The sequence below is a fragment of the Urocampus carinirostris genome, chromosome 2 (genome assembly GCF_059441175.1).
Source record: "Urocampus carinirostris isolate Australia breed hairy pipefish chromosome 2, RoL_Ucar_1.0, whole genome shotgun sequence".
NCBI lineage: Eukaryota > Metazoa > Chordata > Actinopteri > Syngnathiformes > Syngnathidae > Urocampus > Urocampus carinirostris.
Window position 1 is genome coordinate 52,541,125 of NC_142350.1, and position 26,376 is coordinate 52,567,500.

The 26,376-nt window shown below is 37.9% G+C and overlaps 1 protein-coding gene across 1 annotated transcript; it reads right to left on the reverse strand.

The window, feature by feature from the left end:
• Window positions 1-16,747: 16,747 nt before the first annotated feature.
• On the reverse strand, window positions 16,748-20,378 carry utp11 (UTP11 small subunit processome component). Its single transcript, XM_088328034.1, has 8 exons — window positions 20,202-20,378; window positions 19,951-20,012; window positions 19,776-19,878; window positions 19,587-19,709; window positions 19,312-19,405; window positions 17,923-18,053; window positions 17,727-17,837; window positions 16,748-16,924 (listed from the first exon to the last, which is right to left on the reverse strand). Exons 1-8 carry the CDS (start codon window positions 20,259-20,261, stop codon window positions 16,841-16,843), a joined length of 768 nt encoding a protein of 255 aa, XP_088184160.1. The 5' UTR covers window positions 20,262-20,378; the 3' UTR covers window positions 16,748-16,840.
• Window positions 20,379-26,376: the final 5,998 nt, after the last annotated feature.

A 26,376-nucleotide genomic window follows, 5' to 3' on the forward strand; every position in this document is an offset into this window, starting at 1 on the left:
TGAAGATTATTTTAAAACTATTTAAATGAGAAATAAAAAGTACCAAAACAACTAAAAAGTACAAAAATGTCCAAAAAGTCCTGAAAGAAATAGGTGAAAAAAATACCAAAAAGTAATGAAAAGTATGAAAATGTACTAAAAGTACAAAAACTAATGAAAATTATTAAAAAATATGGAAAAACTGAAAAGTACTAAACACTGTGAACTAAAGAGTCTTCTTTAAAATAATCTGCCATCTTGGGGGGAGAATTCTTATGCACTGTACTATCATATCATGATAATAGAATAAATACTGTAGATGAGTTCTTGTATAAATAATCTAATAAAATACACCAAAATATAAGAACACTAGTTGACTCCAAATGCTATTAAAAAAAATCCCACTATGAGTCCAAACCTAAAGATGTTAATCTGAAAAACTGCCAAATGCCAAGATAGCAAGCATCTCTAGTGACGACAGCGCTAACACTCTTACAAGGTTCTAATCTCAACATCCACCAGGGGACAAAACCATGTGAATGGTGCGTCATTAAATCCTGCCATCTGTTTGCCGCCATCTCGTACCCCATTACAAAGTTTTCCCCTCAGTCTCGCCGGCAATCCTGTCCTGGCCTGGGAAAAGGGAGCGCCTTCCCCCTTTCATCCGCTCTTAGAGGACAAACATCAGTCCCATCTCACCGTGCATCCATATTTATGAGACGCTTATAAATATCTGATAGCGGCACATGCTACAGCTGTTTAGCAAGGTATGGCACAAACAACGAGAGAGTTTTACGCTAACAACTGGTCTGAGGCCCCTGTCACCCCCTGGTCTTCCGATAGCATCGGCTCGTTACAAGGATATCTGCAACTTTAATTAAAGCATGAGTGCAGGAAAAAAGAGTGTTATCAGTGCGGCGAGATAACCACAGTGAGGAGAAAGTAACTTCCCAAAAGGCCTGACTAATTGCTTTGGCCTTAATATTAGGTACACATGAAGTTTGATCACATTACCCCGATTTTAGCTAACCTGCATTGGCTCCCCTGTTAGCTTCAGATGTGATTTTAAGGTTCTGTGGGTAGTATACAAAATAATGCAAGGACTTGCTCCCTCATATCTTTCAGATTTAATTCCCCCCTATGTTCCGGTCCGGAGCCTTCGCTCTGAAAATTCTGGTCTACCAGTGATACCAAGAAAAGATCGCAGGTTCGAGAGCGTTCTCCATTCGGGCCCCGGTGCTGTGGAATGCTCTTCCCCCTGAGATTCAATCTGCAACCTCAGTGGAAATGTTTAAATCTAAGCTTAAAACACACTTCTATTCTATAACATATGAATATCCTATATTTTATGTTGACAATATAAGAGGATGGTGTCATAATAGTCTGTAGTTTGCAATAGTCTTTGAGACTCTTTGTTATTAAGGGCTATACAAATAAATATGACTTGACTTGACTCCCCTAGAAGGTGTCATATCATGAAAAGTTGATTTTTGATTTATCAACATGAAAATACTGTCAACATTGCGGGAAACAACAAAGCTTCTGATTTTCTGGTAATATTCCCAGATTGGCATGAGAAGAACAGGAACTCGGAGATCTGATCAATTGCCTGGAAAAACCATCAACCCAGTGTGGGATGGAAATCAGCACAGGAAAAAAAACAAAAGTAGTAACAACCGCCAAGAGCTTGAAGTAAGTAAATTTAGTAAATTTAAATATTTTGAAGCGGTCACATCACAAAAGGGGTCAGAATCAGAAATCATGGCCAGGATAGCTCAAACCACAGCTGCACTTGCCAGACATAGACCCAACTGGTTACTTCCGTCTTCCTCTACGCTTGTGAGATATGGACTCTCACTGAAAATCTGAAAAAGAAAATACAGGCCATGGAGATGCAATACTCTAGGAAACTTCTAAGTATCAGCTACACAGCCCATGTGACAAACAAAACGGAGTGCAACACCATCAGATGGCATATTGGACCCTACAAAGAACTGTTGTCAACTGTGTGCGGATGGAAACTTCAGTGGTATGGTCACAAATTATCAGGACCAGCCAAGGTAATTCTACAGGCCTCAGTTTAAGGGGGCAGGAGAAGAGGAAGACCAAAAAGAGCTGGGTCGTCTTCATTAAGGAATGGACTGGATCCAAAAAATAGGCCAACAACCATTAACAGTTGAGAAAGGTGTCTGGGGCTGCGTCCTCATTTGTGCGCCGACGATCCAGACAGTCAAGAAATTCATAAACCGTGAACAAAGGTGTATGCAAACGTGACTTGGCAGCACACCAAAGCTAAAATATAAGCAGAAGTGCAATGCATACTCACCAACACTAACGTTTTATACTCTACATTACCACATTTCTTCCCTTGAAAATACCTGTTGATTTTTTTGGTTTTTTTAAATGTACATTTTTTTTGCTTTATTTGAACAACAACAACAAATCTTGACTCGAGACTAGTATTTTGATCTGCGACCAAGTCCTGTTTTAAACTGCTCTCATGGTCACATTAGATTTCCATTTTGCAACCCTCCTGGTATTGAAGTGATTGTCAGCCATTTTGTCTGCGTAACTTGTGAAATCCTAAAGCTTCGTTCTTTACACTACATTGCCCGGAAAATTCAGTTTCTGTTTAATGATAATCTTTGTGGAACTGTATAGATCCGGTTTGTTTTACCCGTGTCACAACCTGGATGTTAAACGAAAACACAGGATGAAAAATTCTTCCTTTTCAGTTACCACCGGAAAGGAATATGGCCATAACTAATTGACAATCAATAAAAGTATATAAGTATAAAAAAAGGATCTGATTAAAACCAACAAGTTATAGACTATATCATTTGGCCTGTTTTGTTAGTAATCATATTTTAAAATGATCATATTGTGATGAAAATAAAATCCCTTCACTCCTTTGAACAAGGAAATGTCTCGAGACTAAGACTGAAAAGCCAGCTAGCCAAGCTGGTTTATTTTGTTTCCATTCCAGGATTTGTCATTTGAAACATAAGGTATTCTAAGAATAAGACTAAGAATTCTAAAGGTCAAATTGCGCTAATGTTTTGCCATCCAATACCTCCTGAACACGGGATAAATATTTGAAGATCGTTTCAAGGATTTTCCATAAAAAGGAGGATGTGAGCCTTCTTCAATTGCTTTGATTTAGCTCTAATATCACATTGCCAAAGAAGCAAGCCGAGCTTTTACATTTCTATGCGCGATGGCAGTGTCGGGAGAATTATTTCCATTTTACATAATTCCACTTCGTCCTCACGGTAATAGAATTGCATGTCATGTTTGCCCATTTTGCTTGTGTTTAACCTTTCCCACTGGATAAAAAGCATGTAATGTAAAGTTATGCACCCGTTCCTTTGCCGTTTTCAATTCAGAATGCTGAAACTGATTGTGAGTGAGAGGATGGAGAGGCATTTTTCATGTGGGATGGCAGCACTTGATTGGTGGGGCAGAATTTTGGGGGACATCTCAAAGTGAACTTGGAAGCAACTTTTCTCTCCCTCTTTGACTTTGTTTCATTTACCAATAGCGCGGCTCTTCAAGTGGTTCCTCAAACTCATTAGGAGCGGCAGAGTTGCTGATGGCAGCAAGAAAAAAAAATGCGCGTTTGGCTCAGGTCTGAAGCTGCCTTTGTTGTGTTTCCAATACAAATAGATTTGAATATTGCACTTCCAGATTTTGTGTTTTTTGCTGTGTGGTAACTTGGCAATCAGTCTCTGTGAAGAGAACAGGGAGGAAAGAAAACTGATTTTTGTGATTTTCTGTGATTTGTCACGACACTGCAAAAATTAAAATAAATACATTAAAATGTATTTAGAAAAATGTCCCATCTGTGATTATTTTTGCAGACTATTTTGGTCATTTTGAGGATTTTAATTTTACTATATTTCTTATATAAGTTAAGTAAATCTAAAAATAAATATCTTTAAAAGATCCAATGTGCCTAATGGCAGACATTATAGCACATTTTAGTGGCAGAATTCTGGTTGTAAATCTCACGACATTTTTAGGTTGTTTTCAATAATATAAATAATATTCAAAAGTGTTCTGGTGTGCTCGATGGCAAATAAGCTCATTTTGGGGTTTTTTAGATGTTTTTTTTACTTATTTTCTATTATGTAATAATTATTTGAATGGATCTCACATGTGCCTGATAGCAGATAATGGTGCTCATTTTAATGATAATTTACATTTGTTTTACAATATCTCTCTAATATTTCTAATAAATAAAAATATATTTATGTCTTTCATTGCAGACAGTTTAGCTACTTAAGTCATTTAGTTTTATGACATCATTGACTCATTTTTACAATTCAATAAAATAAATGTTGCGACGTTATATGAGATTCCTGATGTCAAGTCATTGTGTTTGTTTTAAAGATGTTTTTTTTAAAAAATGTTCTTTATTTTTGTTATGTTGTAACATTGGGAAAATGTTTGATGTGAATGATAACTTTTAGACTTTAAGATTATTCTAGACTTTGCTGCAAAAAAAAAAAATGTTTTATAGTAGATACAGTGTTTTGTTTTAAGGATTACATTTTCCCTATTTTACTTTATAACATTTTATCTGTACGTATACTTATCTTATATTATAGTATATGTCATGAGCAAATACTACTAAATGATTAATAAGAATTCCTCAAAATGAGGGGAATTACTTGAAATGGCAGATAGCCAATTAATTAATTAGGGAAAATAAAAAAGAGATAAAATGAATGAATATAATTTTGCAATATGAGACTATTTAGCTTTTAATTTAAGTATGATATTTTTTCATGTTTTCAAAAATTTGCTAAAAACAGAGAAAGTTTTCTGAGAGGAAAAACAATGACAATTATAATATAGTGGTAAAAAAATGCCTAAAATGAGAACAGCTATCTGCCGAAGGAACATTGTAAAAGTTTTTTAAATTTATGTAGTGCAGTATGCCGTGAGGGATCGTCAGGTGTGCGTTAAAAAATTATCGGATGTCACCTTTTAAAATTTAAAATTTTATAAAACATTTATGAATCATTTTCTGCAAATATTATGTCTTTAGATAGATAGATAGATAGATAGATAGATAGATAGATAGATAGATAGATAGATAGATAGATAGATAGATAGATAGATAGATAGATAGATAGATAGATAGATAGATAGATAGATAGATAGATAGATAGATAGATAGATAGATAGATAGATAGATAGATAGATAGATAGATAGATAGATAGATAGATAGATACTTTATTCATCCCCGTAGGGAAATTCACACTTCTAGCAGTCTACCCTGTTGTTTATTAACAGATGAACATGATGCCCTAGGGGTGCTTGTAGCGAAGTGGATGACGTCACGCCAGTCCAAAATTTCGACATCCCTGCGGCAGATGGAAAACTTTTCTTTGTGAAAATCCAGGGATACACCACCTCGTGTTAGCAAGTCCGCCTCCTCTCCGATTCTCCCCGGTTTTCGTGTCTCTGTTTAGCGGCGTTGAAGCCGGATTGCTCCGGGTAGCTCCGGGTGGCTACACGTTAGCGTCCGGAATGCTAAACGTGAGCCACGTTTCCGCAAAACACAGCAACTGCGCTCCCTGTGCGCTTCGTTGTTTTCCACCAGCACTCGATGATCTTATTTGGTCGTGAGTTCGCATTTACCATGATTACGGATGGTACCGAAGACTTATAACGCCAAGTGTCTGTGCTGTAAAAACTGGGGGTATTATAAATTATATTGTAATTAAACATACTGTTCTGTGTCATTTTATAACATTTTTGGTTTGTAGTGTGCTGCGAAATTTTTCCAATGTAAAAAACGTGCCCTTGCTCAAAAAAGGTTGAAAAATACTGATGTAGCGGACACATGTTAATATGCGTTTTTTTTTTTTTTTAATATCGCATTAATGTTGTGAAAAAAACTATGTTCTGAGTCGCAGTCAAATATTCCTGTGTAATGTAACAGATATATCTATCCATCTAAACTACTGTACTTTATAAATCCCGATATGCATGTGTGTGTGTGTGTGTGTGTGTATGCGCCTGTAAATTTTGTGAATATTTATACAGTTGTACTACAGGCCTCTGCAAGTGTCTTTAGCTAGATTTCATGTCGAGGCACCCTGATAAATACCATCAAAATTGATCAACATATGTCGTGTTGTCTAATTTCGTGGGGGATTTAACACCACATGGTGGCCGAATTGGGTACTGCAGCTATCGAACCCCGAAAAACCCCAAGCAACCGAATCCAATCCAGGCCATTTTCCTGTTTTTTGATAAGGCAAAAATGTAAACTATGAAGTCGTTCAAATACAAAATGTAATGAAAATATTTAATGTAATAATGAAAGGGTGGGAGAGAATTAGAAATGAACATAAACAGAAGGTGGCGAACGTAGCGAGAGAGAGGAGAGGGGTGGGATTTTTTTCAGATAGCGAGCGCCCCTCATTAGCCATGCACAGCATTTGGCTCTTCTCCCACATCTCACCACTCATCATCATCATCATCATCATGGCTGCCAGCGCACCCCCCAAAATACCAAATCCCGAGCCTCATCCCTCCCTCCCCTTCCAACCCCTATAATCACACCCGCAATCACAGCATCTAATTAGGTTAATTAATTTGTATCAGCCCTTGTAGGGACTTGGCTGATGAGCCAGCCATAATGCTCTCCATAGCGCACCCCCTACCCTCTGTCTCCCATTGGGGAAAAAAAAGGGGGTGCGACCCTCTCAAGAGCAACCAATAATTTATGAGGTGACGTTTATCTTCTATTTTTTCTGATGCACTTACCACATGCATCACTGGAATATCATTTTGCATATTGTGTGGTCAAGTGCTTGTTTGTGTACAATAAGGCCAAGCAACACAAAAGAAAAATAATTCAAATACAGCAGCAGACTAATGATCCTCCAGGCAGTTTTTCTCCTCCGTCGTCGGCATCACATTACAATCAGAATCAGCGGCCCTCATCAGGCCACTGACGAACAAATCCTGATTAACACCCCTCCCTCCCTTCCCTCCATCCTCCCATGATTACTGCAATCACACGTGATAACCACGCGTGCACTGTACCGGAAAGACGTGCCGCTCAACACCACACATATAGTCGTACTCACCCAAAAACAACAAAACAACAAAAAAACACCTCCTTGCTGACATGAAATGCAAAACAATAGACGCAACTCAAAATTCATTACGCAAAATACTGGCCAACATTACATCTTTGAACCTGGATTTACAGAAGGAAATTTCTCAGGCTACATTAAACCATCCAAGACCCCCGAAAAAAAAAAAAGAACACAAATACACACCCTTGCACCTTTGCCCAAATAAAAGCATTGAGAATCCTAAAAGGGACAGTGTGTAATATTTAGTGCCTCCTAGTGGTACAAAAAAACTTTATTATTATTCCGTACAAACAAAGGAAAAACTCAGTTTGAATACTGGCAAAAATACATGAAATATCATCCATCCATCCATTATCTGCACCGCTTATTCTCAGTAGGGTCGAGGGGGTGCTGGAGCCCATCCCAGCTATCTTCGGGCAGTGGGCAGGGGAAACCCTGAACTGGTTGCCAGCCAATTACACAGTGGTTAGCGTGTGGGCGGCACAGTTCTGAGGTCATGAGATCAAACCTCCTGTGTGGAGTTTGCATGTTCTCCCCGTGCTTGGGTGGGTTTCCTCCAGGCACTCCGGTTTCTTCCCACATTCCAAAAACATGCATGTTAGGTTAATTGGCCGCTCCAAATTGTCCCTAGGTGTGAATGAGCGAGCGAAATTGTCTCTACCTGTGTGCCCTGCGATTGACTAGCAACCAGTTCAGGGTGTGTCCCCCCACTGCCCGAAGATAGCTGGGATGGGCTCCAGCACCCCTGCCACCCTTTTGAGGATAAGCGGTGCAGATAATGGATGGATGGATGGATGGATGGATAGTTCATTAATTGATCCATTTTTTTTTTTTATCTATTTTTTTTAGAAACGTGAGGATTTCTTAACCACTTTAATATAAGATTCATCAATTTAGGAAAAAAAACATTCACATGCGAATGATTTATTTGCAGATTGTTTTTCAATATAATCAGTAATAATAAGTATTATATTCGGACGTAAGCTGATCATTTTCTGACAAAAACTCTCTAATATTGTAATTAATTAGTGATGCTTTAAAGATTTAATCTTTAGTTAAAAGCCTTAACCCCGTTTTAACTCAACACTGCTGCTATAAAGGTAATTCAAAACTAAGGTAAACTACTTTAATTCAGAAGTTACCTCAATGTTAGTCATCAAAACTTAACCATGACCTTAACCCAGGGTTTATTTTTTTACTATTTTTTGCTATGCTTCTCCTAAAAAAAATCAATGCTGTACAAACATAAATAATTGAATGTATCTAACAAATTTCTTGGATTGTATGCCCGATTGTTTGCAATGTGTGGCTGTTTTTATTCTGGAGCCACAGTGTTTACAAGGCTATCATTGGCATTTTTACACCTAACTAGCAGAAACGAAAGCTTGGCGTCTTCAGTGTGTTGACCACCACAGAGTATTATATTGCCTCCAGCTTCGATAGTTGCGTGACACGTGACATAGGCTATGAATGGGTCTAATAAGGACTTCTTGGTCCTCGCAATGATAGTAAAATTCCTGAAAAAGGCAGTAAGAAGAATGCAAATATGAGTGCACACACACAGACTCACACACACAATCAAAGCGAGACAATGACTCGAGGAGGCTCTGAGATAAGGACCCGTCCGCTAGTTAAAACCTAATGAACATCTCCCCAAGGCACGGGTTTGGCATCTCACTGAATGATGGCCTGACAGTAGTAACGGGGCAGATGGGTGTGCTCCATGCCTTGGCTACACTTATGCACGTGCACAATTTGCACGCTTTGCACACACCCCCCCCCCCGGTGCCCCTGCAGAGTTGCCCCCTGATGTGGAGGTGTAACAGCAAGTTACAGAGGTGCTAAATGTGTGTGTGTGTGTGTGTGTGTGTGTGTACCTTTAGGCGGGTGGAGCACCAAGGGCCCCCATCATGATTTTGGGCTTCCATGCAAATTTAATCAATTGGAGTACATGTCGTCAGCCAGAGCTCATTAGCACCCCCTTTTTTTCTTTTGGTAGGTTTAGTGATCCCCAACCTTGGCAGACATTGCACTAAACACACATACACACACACACACTCACAGACGAAAAGAAAAAAAAAACACGTCAAGGGCTTGTGTCAAGATTTTTTTCATGTGTCTTCCCCCTGGCTGCCCCCCTCCCTTCCGTTTGTGTACCTCCTCTCTATCTGCTACTTCAAACAGCCTGTGACACACAGCATCAGGTTCAAGGAAAAGAGGGGGATCCTGCAGCTTAAGGACCCACCCTCCTTCCATACCTCCGATCTCTGATGTTTGGCGTAGACTCACACGGACTCTGGCGGATCGATTAGTAAGGTTCTTAAACATTTTACCTTGCATCTCAGATTAACAGATTAAAAAGGAATTCAGTTTTCTAAATTCTCTCTACAGAACTTTGAAAAGCAAATGTGCCTACTTATCCTTTTTGGGGAAAACAGCATCAGGAGTTAGACATCCTCTTCAGGCCAACTCTCATCCTTTTTTTCTGCTTTGTGTTGGCCCAGCAGTACCGTCAATTTTCACTGTAATTTATACTTTTATTTTAATTCGGACAAAAACAGATGTTATTACAGGTAGATGATAATAAACAGATAACGACATGTAATACTAATGAATATTGTATCGTGTGCATTGTTTTATCAATATATGTTACATATTTTGCAGAAGATTTAACTCAAGTAAATATTTTTTTCCTATTTCCTAAATGTATTTTTCAAGTGAAATTGACTCATTCAGTCCCATAATATATTAAAATGTTCTCAGAAGCATTGTGCCTAATTGCCAAAACGTGAGAGGATGTATTTGTTTCTGCTTAAAAGACTATTCAAAAGGCTTTGGCGCTGTTAATCCGTAAGTATCAAGCTTCTGGGAATGGCTTCAGTATGATAAATCACCACTAGATGTCAGGAATGGCTTTGATTAGATATTTGACCACACATCAAGGAGCCCCCACTTCCTCATGTTGCATCCTCTATCCAGCAATTGAGTGTGTGGGCAGCCCCCGAGTGACCGAAATAGTGGGATCATGTCACCGGAAACATCAGGCGCTGAAAAGTTCTGTTAAAATTTGTGCATAAGTTCAGTGTTCTTGCAATAAAATGTTATTTTGCAAGCAAAGTGCCTTTGTTTTTATTGAAAGCATTTTTTAGATATTGGAGGTATCACAAATGCAAAAGAAAAAGGGTCAAAGTTCTGCTTAAATGCATCCTTTCATAAAAAAGCCGTTTTCCTCATTTTCTTGGAAACGAGTATTTTCATAACACGTAGAAATGTCCAACTGTTGTTTACTTAACAGTAGTTAAAGCTAAAAAAATACTTGTTTTCAAATGAAAGATGAGGGTTCAAGAATTCTTTTGATCTGTCCTATGCCCACATAACTACAAAACAAACATTTCTGTAGGCCTACAAAAATGGGTCAAAATGCAAAAATGGGCTAGCAGAAAAAATACTTAAATTGAGCAATTATTTCTGCAATGGGGTAAATATGTATTATTTGCAGTGCAGTATACAATATTGCTATTAGGCTCTATCATAATACGCAAAAGAAACCCAAATGCAGTTGAATTTGAATTCACAGATTAAATTAGACCAAATTCCGTATTTTCTTGTCATATTTGCCCAGCAACAGGTGGCCAATGGAACATAATGTGAGCATGGGAGCATGGAAAACAGATTCTGATCTGCAGGTTTGTTGCTGAGCCAGGGAGTCAAATTATAATTCACTTGTGAACTTTTGGGATGCATCACAAACCATTTCTGTTGTTCAAAGCAAAGAAGTTTCGGAATGCAACATGATGTCCTTGACTTTCCCACGTCACTCCTACAAGAGAGAGTGCGTGCATCGAGACCCCCGGTCCCAGCCTCCGTAAGCCGAGGGGGTGGAGGTCAAAACACTGTGTGCGCAATTCCGGACCCCGGCTATCTCTGCCCACACAGTTGCACCACTGTTCCTTTTCAGGCCGTTCTTTCATTGCCGCCCCCAGTCCAGTTCCCGGCCCACCGCCATCCTTTTTCTCAAGCCATGAGCGCCAGGAGGCCGTGGTAGCAGCAGGATTTCTGCTGATTTTTAAGATAGAGCCTTGCATTCTTTTAAAATGGTCTAATAGGGTTGATGACTTTGAAGGTTTTCTTGTTGGAGATTAGCGCAGGCGTGTCATATGCATTTTCCCTGGGCCCAGACAAGTAAATGAATGGCATTAAAAAAGCAGGAAGGCTGGGTGTCTTTTTGGAGGCTCATAATTCAATTTTGATTTATTAGATTGATTAGAAAACAACTGTTGAGTGTTTTTTTTCCTTAATATTTTTTTTTCTTCACAGATATATTTTCTCTCAGTATTTATCAACAGCATTTGTTTAAAAAGATCTAACAAAAGAAGCAAAATACAAACTGAATTTATTTCCACTATTTTCTTCACTTGAGGAAACTCAGCAGACTGTAAAGGGACAAAAACAGCATACAAATACTAATTTAATCATTGAATTAATGGTCTACAAGTATTTTTGCTTTTCTAATTGTTTTATTAAAAATCTTTACCTTAACTTGGGAACTTCACTCTTTGATTTCATATATGTTATGTTATAGAAAGGAGCCAATGGTTCTTTCAACCCAGGTGCTATTTCTTTAATTTTGTGTTTTTAGTATTGCCTTATGTTGTGTGATATTTGACCAATAGAATAGCACTATATTGTTTAATGTAAATAAAAACCAGTGCCAGATGAGCACAGCATAGCAGCAAGATGCCAGAAAAAACATGGTAACAACTATGGATTTAAAACTAAGTCACCTTTTTACCTATGCAGCTCATTTTTTCCTGTTTCTCTCAACATCGTCTTGCAGATCTCATAAAATTTTGTGGCGCGCCACATTTTACCTACGGGCCATGAGTTAGGCACATGTGGTTAGCGGGTGGCCATGAACCCCAAAGTGATGTCCCTTTTTAAAAGAGGAAGCCTGGTTAAGAAGTACTGCACCACCTGAGGCTACAGGTCCGTCACGCCATCGACCCACTGCAATTTGCTTACCAGGAGAAGGTGGGAGTGGAGGATGCTATAGTATACATGTTACACCGATCCCTCTCTCACCTGGATAGGGCGAAGGGGGCTGTGAGGATTACATTTTTGGACTTCTCCAGTGCCTTCAATACCATACAGCCTGTGCTACTGAGTAGGAAACTGACAGAGATGGGAGTTAGCTCACACCTTGTAGAATGGATTACTGACTACCTGACAGGCAGACCCCAGTATGTGAAACAGGGGGGCTGTACATCGGACACTGTGGTTAGCAGCACAGGATCTCCGCAGGGGACCGTTCTCTCTCCGTTCCTATTCACTCTATATACATCGGACTTTAAGTACAACTCTGAGTCCTGCCATGTGCAAAAGTTTGCCGACGACACTGCGATCGTGGGATGTATCCGAAACGGGCAGGAGGAGTACAGGAAATTGATTCAGGACTTTGTCCAATGGAGCGACGCAAACCACCTGCACCTAAACACCACCAAGACCAGAGAGATGGTGGTGGACTTCAGGAGAACCAGAACTCACCCGGTTCCTGTAAGCATCAAGGGAGAATGTGTAGAATTTGTCCAGACCTACAAATACCTGGGTGTGCAGCTGGACAACAAACTGGACTGGACTGCCAACACAGAAGCTCTATGTAGGAAAGGGCAAAGCCGACTTTACTTCCTCAGAAGGCTGGCCTCCTTCAACATCTGCAAAAAGCTCCTGAAAATATTCTATGAGAGAGTAGTGGCAAGCGCCCTCTTCTATGCGGCAGCGTGTTGGGGAGGCAGCGTCAAGAAGAAGGATGCCTCTCGTCTCAATAAACTGGCTAGGAAAGCGAGCTCTGTTGTGGGCAAAGAGCTGGACAGCCTAACAACAGTAGCTGAGAGACGAGCACTGAAAAAGCTGATGTCAATCATGGACAATCCATCGCATCCACTACACAGCATTATCTCCAGACAGAAGAGCAGTTTCAGCGACAGACTGCTGTCACTGTCTTGTACTACGGACAGACTGAAGAGATCTTTTCTTCCTCATGCCATGAGGCTCTTTAACTCCACCCGGCAGAGTAAAGGCCCACATTAAACCACACCACCTACATTGGATATTACCGAATCTTACTGCAATATGTATTCTGTGTAGCACTATTTAGTTACTCTATATAACACGCTACAGTGGGCATTTGCACGTCACACTGGGTATTTGTATATTGTATTATTTTGGCTTTATTATTGTACTGTTCTCAGCTCAGGGATGCTGCTGGAAATGTGAATTTCCCTTAGGGGATGAATAAAGTATCTGTCTATCTATCTATCTATCTAATAAAGGGTTGTTTTAGTTGAGTTAAGCTTAGAAGGAAAAATTAAAAAAAATACTTTTTCATGAATGGTATTTTCAAATTCAAATTTTTCTAACATTTATTATTAAGTTTTTACTCAAGATGGGCTTTTTTGTAAAAAAAATATTTTTAAAGAAACATTCCCAAAAGCAGAGCTGCTAAACATTCAAAAGTATATTTCAGAATGGATTAAAAAAATATCCGAGTTTGAATTTTTGTTCATAGTTGCATTCAAAAGCATATTTTTTAGTCAAATGTAATTCTTAGATAAAAAGAAACCACACGTTCAACCTGCTGTTACTGCAAGTGTCCAGCTGATGGCACTACACACCATAAATACCCACGAAACAATCAACATGGTCAATACAAAATGAGCATTGGTTAATTTTTTTTCCCCAATTTTTGTAGTTTCCAAAATGTGTATTTTGTAATTAGTTTACTGGTGTAGTCTACTTTAGAAGATCCGTAGCATTTGGTAACGCTGCATAAGATACTGATTTTTAATTCTAAGCATGGAACAATCGATCAACATTCGATATTAATAAATAAATCGTAGTTGGTTGTTAGTTACATGAGCAATATATTACTAGAATAGCTTTCTTCCACCTCCGTAATAGCAATGCACCTGTGAGACTATTGACTAAGACAAGAAAGTTTGACCCTATGACTCTTATATTAGCAAACTTGCACTGGATTCCAGTCCGCTTAAGATGCCACTTTAAGGTTCTCTAACATACAAATGTTTTCAGGGATTAGCCCCTATTATCCCTCTGATTTGATTTCCCCCTATGTTCCTGCAAAGACCTCAGCTCGGAAAATGCCGGTCTACTTGTGACTGGGAGCTAAGAATAAATCTACAGAAGAGCGCTCTCCTATTGGGCCCGGTTGCTGTGGAATGTGCTGCCTCTGGAAATAAGATCTGCAATCTCAATGGAAGTTTTTAAATCTACACTTAAGATCCAATTCTACTCAATAACTTATGATTGATGCCCACCTCATACTTTTCTTTTCCTGTCTTCTTCCGACCGCCTAGCTGGTGGTGAATGGGGGAGAAGGACGTATCGGGATGAGTCAGCAAACCAGCACCTGGACCTGAAACATGTCAACGTCTGCATGGACGAGCCAGCAGAGATGGGAAGCTGCATCGTTGCCGTCATGGACATTTAGGACAATTTTACAGGCTCTCGGTGTTGTTGCTGTCATGCAGTTTCTAAGCACATTTTCCCATCTTACCTAGGTGTTTCCTATTGATGTTCACTATGTTTTGTGTATTGTTACCCAATGCAAAGTCTATTGCACCCCGGTCATCCTGGAAGGGGGATTGCCACTTGTGAAACCCCTTTTCAAGGTTTCTTGTTTTCCCTCATGTTGAGCTTTGAGTTTTTCCTTGCCCGCATGTTGGTTTAAGATCAGGGGATTGTGTAATTGTAACCTGTGCAGTCGTTCGAGACATTTTTTGATTAAGAGCTATACAAATAAATATGAATTGTTCCATAATATGTAAATATTGACAGTATTCTTGCTTTCATGTAAAAAAAAAATGTCATACTCATTCTGGAGGGAACACTGTTCTTGGCATCTTCTTATAAAAATGAATTTAAGAGAAATCTTTTTCTCATGACAGGGACAAGTTACTGATTTTGATCTTCCCTAATAGAAAATAAAACACATTGTTGTCATAAAAAATGTCATAGGTCATGTTTTTAATACCACTTGTTACAAATTAGGTTCTGAAATAGCTGACCGGAGATGAGTCATTGAGATTTGAGTTCTAACTGGCTTTAAGTTTTCGTGGTTGACCTTTAACTTCCGTTTTTAGTTTTCAACTTTTTGCTAAAATTATTCTGCATTGAGCAACACAATGCATGACTACACCATTATAACAAACAAGCGCTCACATTTAGTGTCCATATGTTGCGAGAAAGAAACATCATTTGTCTGTGTAACAAATATCAGTTTTTTTGAGTTTATCCAACTTGAACTTTCTAGCTTCAAACTTCACAAAGCAAATCCAACAAATACAGAGTTTGTACCGCTTTTTCATGGGCAAACTCACTTTTCAGGACTTTTAAAAAGCCAATTTTACAATTTCTCCATTACCATTAAATGAAGAAATCAGGTGTGAATCATCTATTTTGTGATTTACGGGATTTTTAATCTTGCGTGTGCATTCATCAAATCATATGATTTCTAGATCTTGAGTAGCTTGCAAATATATAGGTGGATCTGAACAGTTCACAAGCAAATCTTCGTGAACAAATCTCTCCCCATATAGGTGTTTGGTGAAAATAATCAGAATAATATATAGTTTACATTTTCAGGTGTAGGAACTTCTTCACATTACAATTTACTACTGTGAAATGCTACTTTAATCTATGCATTGCCCACAATAAATGCCTATAATTTATATAAAATCCTTGGACTAAAACACATGTTTGTATTGTCCTCTTGGGCGCGACCCGTAGGGGGGCAATGGCGCTTCATGGGAGAATGGCATACAAACCAATGCCAGCTGCCGCTAATCACGACGGAAGAAATGCAATGACAAAGTGAAGCCACCAGAAAGCAGTTTCAGCTTCATTCCTTAGACTTGTTGAGAAGCATGGCAACAATTTTAAGCAATTAAAGCACTTCGCCCAAAATTCACGCACTTTTCAATCGTTGAAAACCCATTCAAAGTCCAACATCTTCAAGGATTTTAAGCACCCGTACAAACCCTGCAAATATCTTGAGTCATTCTTCAAACCCAAAGTTGCTCCCTGGCTCACCTTCAATGTGATCATCAACATTTGGACCGAGGCCTCGGCTTGCCTCGTTTCTGCGCTGACATTTCTGCCTCCCTGTCATTCCTGGGACACTTTGATGGAACGGCTGTGTTTATGAAGCCGCTGCCACCGCGCCGATCGATCACCATTCGATCAGCGCTGTTGGACTCGGGCTCGCCCTCGCTCTACACAGCAGGTAGACACATGCATGTGATTAAAGCGGCTCATCATAGTGAATGAATTAAATGACATCCATCAAAATCTGGAGCAACTGTGGACTGCAGGTAAAGCAGTACTCTATAATGAAAGCCAGTAGTAACTATTCAATGATTTGCCTTCCGGAGATAATGGGTTTGGAATATTTAACAACATACTTACTTTAAGTGGTGTACAACTCTAAGGAGTCCTGTACCTAATGTTATGTCGAAGGATCATTGCCACACAACTCAATGACGCCACCTACTGCTAGAAAGCACAACTTACAACTTAATTTCCAATTTTCTCCCACTTTTCTAAATTATATCGACCAAACACAAATGAGTCCTTTTCAATGTACAATTTTTAATATGAAAAAAAAATATGTACAAAATGAAACTATGGATGATGAGGACAGCCTTGAAAATGTATTGCCCGCTTAGCGTTTCCTTCTGGTCTCAAACTTGTAGATGGCCGGAGCGGTTGGTGTTTCTTTCTTGACTTTGACCTTTTTGGTTTTATCCTGCGGGAAACAGAGAACAGGGATCACTAACCTTTTGGAAATTGGGAGCTACTTTCTTGTTTAGTGAATAACATGAAAGACTACGAGTTCGATGTGCGTTTCTAAAATAATGCATTACGTTATAGCTGTAACTACTAGGTTACTATTATGTTATTACCATGTTGTAATTAGAAGTAGTATCCAAATAGGTTCAGTTAGCCACTCAAACATCATGGCAGTTAGATATCATATTTCCGAAAAAAATCTAAATGACCCATCACTGGTTAGGGCTAGGTATAAGGGCACAGAGTAATTTACAATTTTGTAACAATTGATTATGGATTTAAAAACACTGATCATGTCAAATATGTTGGGATTTAAAGGTTCTAGAAAATTGCAATGAACCACCACTGGTAAGATATTTTCAAAACTGGTCTGCAGTCTACATTAGGGGGCTACCTGGCGCAGTAGACTTCAGTTCCAGACTAATTCCAAGAATCCCAAGACACTAAAAATAATTTACATTACAAACAAAAACAGATGAAAGTTTGACTGTTTAAGTTGGTCAAATCCAGATTTTGTTTAGGTATTTATACAAATTAGAAAAATAAAAAACATGAATTGTCATAAAAAAATAAATAAATAAAAGACAATTTTGTGAGACCCTGGGCAATGTAAGAAAATCTAAAGGTGTGTCCCGTTAACGTGAACAAAAAACAGGTCAAGTAAAGTCATGTTTATTTGTATAGCCCTTAAATCTGAAACATATGAAAGAGCAGTTATTTTAATTGTTTTATTTCCACATACAAAGAAGAATCATTACCTGGAGGTCCTTGCGAGTCTGAAGCTTCTGGGTGATGATAAATAATTGCTTCTCTCTGTCGATGCGTTGCGAGAGACGCTTGTACTCGTCCATGCGTTGCTTGGACAACCTCTGCAAATGCATGAGGAGAGCATGATGTCTTTGTATCTTAAGACATAATGATGCTTTTTATAGAATATTCCAGAACGCTGCAGACCTTTTGACTTGACGGTTCTACGGCTCCAAGGATTTGCTTTTTACTAAGGGTGTCCAAGGTGGGTCTGTTGTACACACGATCCACTAGTTCGGGGGCGGTGTCCAGGTGGTCAGCCAGGTTGAAAGACTCCACTGTGAAACACAGCTGGCGTTAGTACTAATATAAATTAACTCAAAGGGAAAAAACAACACATATAAGGATTGGAAACATTTTAGGTAACCATTGACTTACTTAGTTAACACATAATGCAATAATGTATAAATACGTATTTAGGAGCATTGTCTCTGAGTGCCAAAATGTAAACATTTATTGTCCCATTCTATCTAAAAAATATAAAAATATCTTTGGCAATGTTCAGTAGTAAAGTGTCTGAATTATTTCAGTCGGATAAATAAACATAAGATGGCCCATTTCCGGCAAAAGCGTGTTTGTGTAGGCGGCCACATATGGCGAATAGGCGTAGCGAAGCATGGTGGTTGGAAGACGTGAAAAAATAGGCAACCAAGGTTCAACAGGTCTTTTTGCTTTCAAAAAAAAAGATGACAAAGTCCCATCGTCATCATCTGTCAGAGGGATGACGTTTTGTGCATGCCCGAGGGAACGTGATGTGATCGCCATGGTGACCCAAAATCACTTTACCGGAAAAAGTTCTTGTAAAGTTCAGTGGCTTTGCAATTAATTTTATTTTGCAAGAAAGGTGCCCTTGTGTTTATGAAAAGCATTGTTTAGATATTGGAGGTATCACAAATGCAAAAAAAAGCACTAAAGTAAAAGTTCTGCTTAAAACTTATTCTCAAAAAATTGGTTTTCTCAGAGGTTTTCTTATAAATGATTAATTTAAAAAGACCTATCCATGTTCAACTGTTGTTCATTAAACAATGGTAAAAGCAAGAAACATACCTTTGGTTTTAATGAAAGACAAGGGTTCAAACGTTCTTTTGATAAGTCCAATGCCTATATAGCTACATAATTACATTTTCTATAGGCCTTCAAAAATGAGTCACAATTACAAAAATCACCTGGCACGGGCTTTTTCCCATTTGAGAGTAACATCTGGCATATAATGAGTTAACTTTCTTTTAAGAATTTTTACTGCATGTCTTATGGCACTGTAAACAATTTTTACTACTTCGTTATCAGTGACAATAAAGAAAATTCTAATTCTAATTAGAAAGTATCCATACTCATAACAACCAAATATTTGTATCCTTTGGTGGCTGTTTCCACATTAAGAAAAGTATCTGTATAAGAGAAAATTCACATATTGAATTTTGAGGTGAATGGCTACATTTTAATGGACGTGCTTCTGTGTGTGTAATTCTTATGTATCGAAACAATAACAATGTCAGCACTTAGTATTAGTGCGTAGCATCGTGTCAGAAAATATACCTTCGTTTTTGGAATCCACAAAAAATGTGTGCTGGTTTTTCTGTTTGTCTTCTACATCAAGGAGATGGAGACTACCTTTCAGCCTCTCGATTCTCTGCAATGTCCATTTTAGGAAAAGGGTTAATGCTGGCAAGTCACGTTGATTGGTATACATGGGAGAAGTTGTTTTGGGTCAGAGAAGGAAAGACAAAAGCTTGATGATTCGTTATCGATAATGATTGCTGGATTTATACGATACACTCCTTCAGCTTCCATCATGTTCTTTTGAAACTTACCCTCGCTTCCGCCACCCTCTTCATCTCTACATAATTGATATCTTGCGTCCTCATCAGTTTCTTCTGCTCTTCTGTCATCTCTGACTGTTCCCCCTTTTTGGTTTTGTACATGTGGACTCCATCCTGTCGATGACACACATGATCAAAAAAAACTCAGCTGATGTACCAAATGTGTGTTTTCAATATTACCTTCAGCTCTGAGTTTATCATTTTGTAGTAAAACTCATCTGGGTTCTTCTCCAGGGCCTTCTTGCGAAGAGCGAAGAGGGTGTTTTGTTTCTTGTGGTACTCACTGTAAGATAGAAACAACTTAAATGCAGTAATCACTTTTCTTTGTAAAGTTAATTCATGTTATTTAACTTACTCTGCTCGTTTTTTGTAGTCCTTTTTCTTCTCCAATAAGCCCAAATGCTGTCTAAATGCAGGCTGTTGAAATAAAACAGTGTAGATCAGGTCGTAAAAGGTGTATGCATTCTATATGGGTCACATTGCGAGTTTATGTGTTAAACAAATATAAATACAGTAACTATTTTAATATATTTGAGTTCATTCATATGCTCGTTCGACTAGCTTTGTAAGCTAGCACCCAGACCCAAAAACCTCAGAAAAGCTCACCTGAGATCTTTCAAAGTGGTTTCTCTGTCGAGACTTTAAAGCCTTCCTAAACGTAGACATGACTGAAGAATGATTGAAAAAAATAAACCTTTAAAAAACGTAACGTTACAGTTTCACAAACGAATGCGAGATTTACTCTGTATTGATTCTGTTTCTTATGGCACACGTGGTTTCCGGTTTCCAGGTTTCTTTTTCGCAGATTCGTCACGACATAACGTCGTAAAACTTTTATTAGTAGATTACAAAAATAGTTTAAAAATATAATTACCGATTAAAATATTGTTAAATAATCTTACTGCATTATTTTTCAATTTTTATTTTATTAAAACCACTTCGGGGCTGTTGGATTTAGTTGTACCAGCGCCTTTATGGAAAAAGAGGTCGCTAACGCGCAATATTTGTACTGCAACAGTGCAATATGCAATCCATTCAATACCATTTGGATAAAAAGGTTTTATTTAATTTTTTAACCAAATTTTGATTACGGCATTATTTTTGAACTTATGCAATTTTTACCCATGAATACTGTTTACAAAAAGTATTTATGTTATTTTAGTGTACAGTAGTTATAATTGAAATACTTCTAGAGCCCAAGCCTGAATAATTCTTCAATAAAACTTCGAAATAAACATGTATAATACATTGAGAGACTTTGCCAAGTTTATTTTCTTAACATTGTTTAAGACAAAATTAAATTTAGGTCCAACATACCAAAATTACCGTTAGAAGTAATTCACTGTATAATTTGTTTGCCTGGACACTACTATTTAGATGTACAAAATTTAAATCGTTCAGTCTTTTTAGTTTAATAAATTATTTTAAATGGATTCAAAATACAGTTTTGTTCCCGTTTTCATAAGTTTAACTTTAGAAGACAGTCAAAATAAAGAGAGAACACATCAATGAATTTTGAACTTGCACAGGAGTCAGGGAGAGAAGCCTTCAGATAAGGAATTATAACCAGTTCTAGGGCCCTCCCGTCAGCCCCTTTTTTATTACACATCCTAGGTTACAAAAGCAGTTAAAGAGAGTGTGGAATCAAAGAACAGTAACAAGATTGTCCGATAATGACAACAATGTCATAGTCAAAACAACAAACAACAGTGAGTTATAACGGTCAAAATAACAAGGTGGCATCTTATGAAATATTAAATATTAAAAACAGACTAAATATATCATGTTTATAATATTTAGTTTTTGTGTGTGCATGCATGTGTATTTACATTGTCATGCTTAATGTATATTTGGATAAAACAGGGGTGGGAGGGTGCATAGAGTTAAATGACATTTTTATCTACTATATTAATTCATATTGGTTAGTGCATGTGCAGCACAGTTCTGAGGGGTGACTGGCTGGCAAACAGTTCAGGGTGTCTCCTGCCCACTGCCCGGAGATAGCTGGGATGGGCTCCAGCACCCCCGCGGCCCTACTGAGGATAAGCGGTGCAGATAATGGATGAATGGACGGTTTTAATGTCGGTGCAGTATCTCATAGTTCAATGAGGCTTGATGTTTCTCATAGGCAACATGAAATAAAGTTTATGATCCAGCACAATCGTTCTCAATTTGTCTGCCTTTTTCTCTCCTTGGCTTATTTTGCCAAGGCAAAGGCCTGCAAACGTACCCACTTACAAAAGGTCCGTGACCCAAAAGTGTGTCGCAACCCACCTGTTGAGAAACACTAATCCAGCAGACAGTAAGCATAAATTTGTGCAACAAACTGGCTGCACCATCCTTTGAGATAAAACGACATCCTGGCATGAACACGCTGAGAAAAGCCTTAATGGCAACAGTGAGCTCATCTCACCCAGACTCCCAGCTCTGTACGGATGTGATATCCTTGTACCCCCCAACTCCACCTCCACAGCCTCCCTAAATGGCATCTCACTACAACCACGAGGAATGTCTGTTACATGTGTGAAATTTGCCCAGCGTGCAGAAAGTTTGTGGCTGATGAGACCATTAAATAGAATCAGTGTTTCCACATGATGTCACATACTTTGTTTATTGTCAGCACTGAAGCTTAATGAACCTCGAAACTTGCACACATTACATTTGAAAATATTTTGTAAAACACCGCATTAAATCTACACAAAATCACACATTTTACTGGTTAATACATTAGTCTAGTTTAACTTATTCTAGTAGGTTAGTAGCAAATTTAGAATTTTCATTTTACTATATTTCGAAATGTTTTATCAATAGAATCAAGCACTAACTATGAGTAAAACAAGTTGAAAAAGAAAATATGAATAAATAATATTTACCCTAGTGAGTGGCTTAAATTTAAAAATATGTTTAAAAGTTGTATAAATGTTAAACCCCAGCATTTGAGTTCCTTTTAGGTGTACTGTAAAACATAGCAAATAATGTTACTTGTATATATATATAAATATATTAGTTTTGGAATAAGAAATTAGGATTAGGAGATCGAAGTAAAATAATTTAAAAATACAATTAAATAATAATGTGTGTTTTTTAAAAAACTGTAATGTATTAAGTAATGTTTTTATTTTTATTTTAACTGGGAAAAAAAGGGAAAAAAATAAATAAAAATACTTGGTATGCTAAGAGAAACATCTTGAAATTATGAAATTTTAGATTTTTCACTATTTTAGACATGATTGCTCCAATGATCTTATTATTCTTCTTTTTTTATCATAATTTAATTAATTTCATAGTCAAACATAAACACTTTTATTAAATATTGAAAAAAACCAAAATAATAAAACGTCAAGAAAAAAAACTGTTGTATTATACTAGAAAATCTGTTTAAGAAAATAGTAAAATAATTCTAAAAACGAAATGTAAATCAATTTGTATACATAGATAAAAAGGAAAATAATTACACTTTGAAAGATTTATTTGACCTCATTAGAAATCAATAGGAATTTGAAAAATAGTATACTTTAAATGGAAACGAGCTAACCACAATTTCAAAGAAATAAAACCATGCTTTATTCACTGAAAGAGCTTCTTTCCTCATAATGGTCACACAAGAAGCCGACAAATAAAACAATCTTCCGTTGACTTTACGCAAACAAAATGTCCAGCGCATTGTCAAAAAAGAGCAAGTAGAGCCATTGCAGAACCGTTTGGTTTTCTTACATGAACATCGAGGAAATATCAGTGTTGACATTTTGTTGGATCGCTACAAGTGTGTGTTGTGAGCTCAAGACTTTGGTATGTCTCGAGATGCATTGCTGGTGACCCGCTCATAATGATATCAACACTTACAGTAAAAGAGATTAGCAAACAATAGTATTCAAATCGATCACATTTTTGTTAAATTCCATTTTTGGAGTTATTCAGAGTCCACTTCAAGGGCGTAGTTTATGCTATGGTTGGAGGCGACATGTCCCCACCAATGTCGAGCTATCGTTATTTTGTCCCCACCAATATTATGTGATCACCAATGCCAAGACCAAAACCTCACCCTTGATCTAAATTTTATTGTATGTTCCTTTACGTAACTTGCTCGTTAAGGGGTAAAAAGAATATCTAAAATTAGCAAAAGAATCTGGTTTAAAGTTGTTTTTTTTTTCTAATTTTGTTCTTTTATGGCATGTTTTTGTTAAAATGGGAAAAATAGTACTTGAAATAGTGCAGGCGATTTTGCTAATTTTTAAATATTATTTGTCTTATAGATGACTACTTAACTTAAAAAATAAACTTGCGTGCTACTTAGATACTAGTATGAAAAAAGGAGAATGTATACCATATTTAAAAGACTCATAATTGTAGTGCACATCTGTCTTTTTAAAGGGACATTGTGTATTATTTGACCACTGTATTGTGTAGCGCATATTAAGATTACAAACTATAGAGAATCAAAGTGACCAAACCATACAATTTTACTGCTCATTTCTTAGCCAGCATTTCACAAGGTTTTTGGTTTTAGGGGTACGCTTGTCAGCAAGATGGCAGACAATCATATAAGCTCTCTCTCTAAGCGAGCCTCACGTGATGAAAAATAAATAAACATTTCTTTAACTACGAATATTTTTAAAATTGCACGTTCATATGATAGTTCATGTCTTATTTTTCAAACAAATATTGTTTTTGAATCAATTTAGCTTTAATTTTCCCCCAGGAGGTGCTCAATAATGCACAATGTCCCTTTAAAGCAGAGGTCACCAACGTAATCCCAGCAGGCACCAAGTAACCCCCTAAAAGTAGCCCACTGACCAGTTACGAATTCCTAGGATATTTGATTTCTAACTGGAATTAGGAACAATTGACATGACATGCTGTGATAAAATACATGACAATTCGTCCATTTATTTTCCTAAATAGCCTATAATTTCAAATTAATAAATCACTCTCTGCCCTTATACAGGGCAGATGTTCTGTGGTATACCGAGCGTATTTTAACCTTACCTCTATTAATTATACCTGATAGTAACAGAAAGATATAATAGTAATATTTGTTGTTATTTTAGAAATGCATATCAATGTAGCAGCCCTTTGCATTGATCAGTAACAAAAAAGTAGCCCTCAGCTTAAAGAGGTTGGTTTCATGATTACTGATGAGACTCACCTGTGCCCGCTCAATTGGCGCCAGCCGCCGCGGGTGGTGATTGGCTCCCTGCCACTATTTGAACCCAGTCCTGTCAGTCCCCTGTTGTCAGTCAGTCTGCGAACCTCAGGGTGTACCAGGCAAGCCTTTTTCGACCCTGACTTCCACCTGTCCCGTTTTTGCTCCCGTCTGTCTCCGGGTACGACCGGTTTTGATCCTGACCATATTTCGTTATCAACCAGTTTTTCCGTCCCTGACACCGCCATCGCTCGCTACGTAAGACCCATTTCCGTATCCGGATCACAATCCGAGTACGAGAGAGACTTGCTTCCCGCGTCCAGCGACACCGGATAGTGGGTGCCGCCCTTCCTCTTTCTTCAATACAACTTGTGGTAAACGCTACGCAATTGGGTCCTGTTTCTGTTCTGGTCTGGACAGTTGGTGAACCCTGTTTAACCCTGTTGTAAAGTTGACGGACAATGTCTCAGTTGGTACTTTTTCTACAACTCACAGGCCGTTTTAGTCAGCTGGTCTGATGCCTACCACTTGCAAGCCGACAGTAGGGGCATTCCCCGGGTAAGAGTAGCTCAGGAGGTAAAGCGCTCGTCTTGGGATCAAAGTACGATTCCTGGCTCCTCCGTGTTATATGTCGAAGTGTCCTTGAGCAAGACACTGAATCCCTAATGCCCCCGATGAGCAGGTAGTTGCCTTGCATGGCTGATGCTACTACTGTATTGGTTAGTTAGTGTGTGTAAAAGGGAAAGTGTGAAGCACATTTTAAAGCGCTTTGGGAGGTCCTCATTGACTTGAAAAGTGCTATATAAATGCAGACCATTTACACTTACATTTTACCAAGTGTTTGTGTGTAGAAAAGGGGTCATAAACTTTGTTGAAGCTCAGAGCTACATATTCATCAGTGTGGTAGGCTGCCAGCTAGATATGCAATAACAGTATTGCTTTGATATTGCCATTTCATTGTTACATTGTCGACCTAGTTGTTATATTATTATTGGGTTTTCGTTATTAGAAGATGTTGGAAATAGGCTATGTAAACCACTAAAGCATCTCCCTTGAAAAGGGGCACCAGGCAATGACTTAATCAATTGAAAAGCTATTTCTAAACTTTTCTTTTCATAGTTCACATTTTCATAATTCCTAGAAAATTTACCATCACTGGTGATCTATTTTCAGGACTAGGTATTCTAAAAGGGATACCGACATCTTGTAAAGCAGAATGTTTCTACTTTTAGGGTCAAGTCTCATCTTGTGTTTTGAACGCGTCTCTTCCATTCTGAAGGTGGAGATTTCGTGGATGAGATTGGGATGAAGTAAGAGAAAAGTTAACACTAAAAGTCACATGATGGTGTTTTGCTGACACAGACCCAGAAAAGGGCATTTTGTTGTATGGCATCAAATACCTTACAAACCATCAGGGATGCATAGTGTTACAATTTTTACCTCCGTGTTACTGATTTTGCGCTTTCAAAGGTTTAATTCTAATGCTAATCAGAGTTCACTTAATTCAAGTAAGCCATAGCTTAGAAAATATATTTCGTTTGTCGTTGTCCTTATTCATTACTCTGATTTTATAAGCTTGGAAACGAATCATGCAATACCCTATATTTTGAGTAGTACATGGATTCTACATTTTAGCAA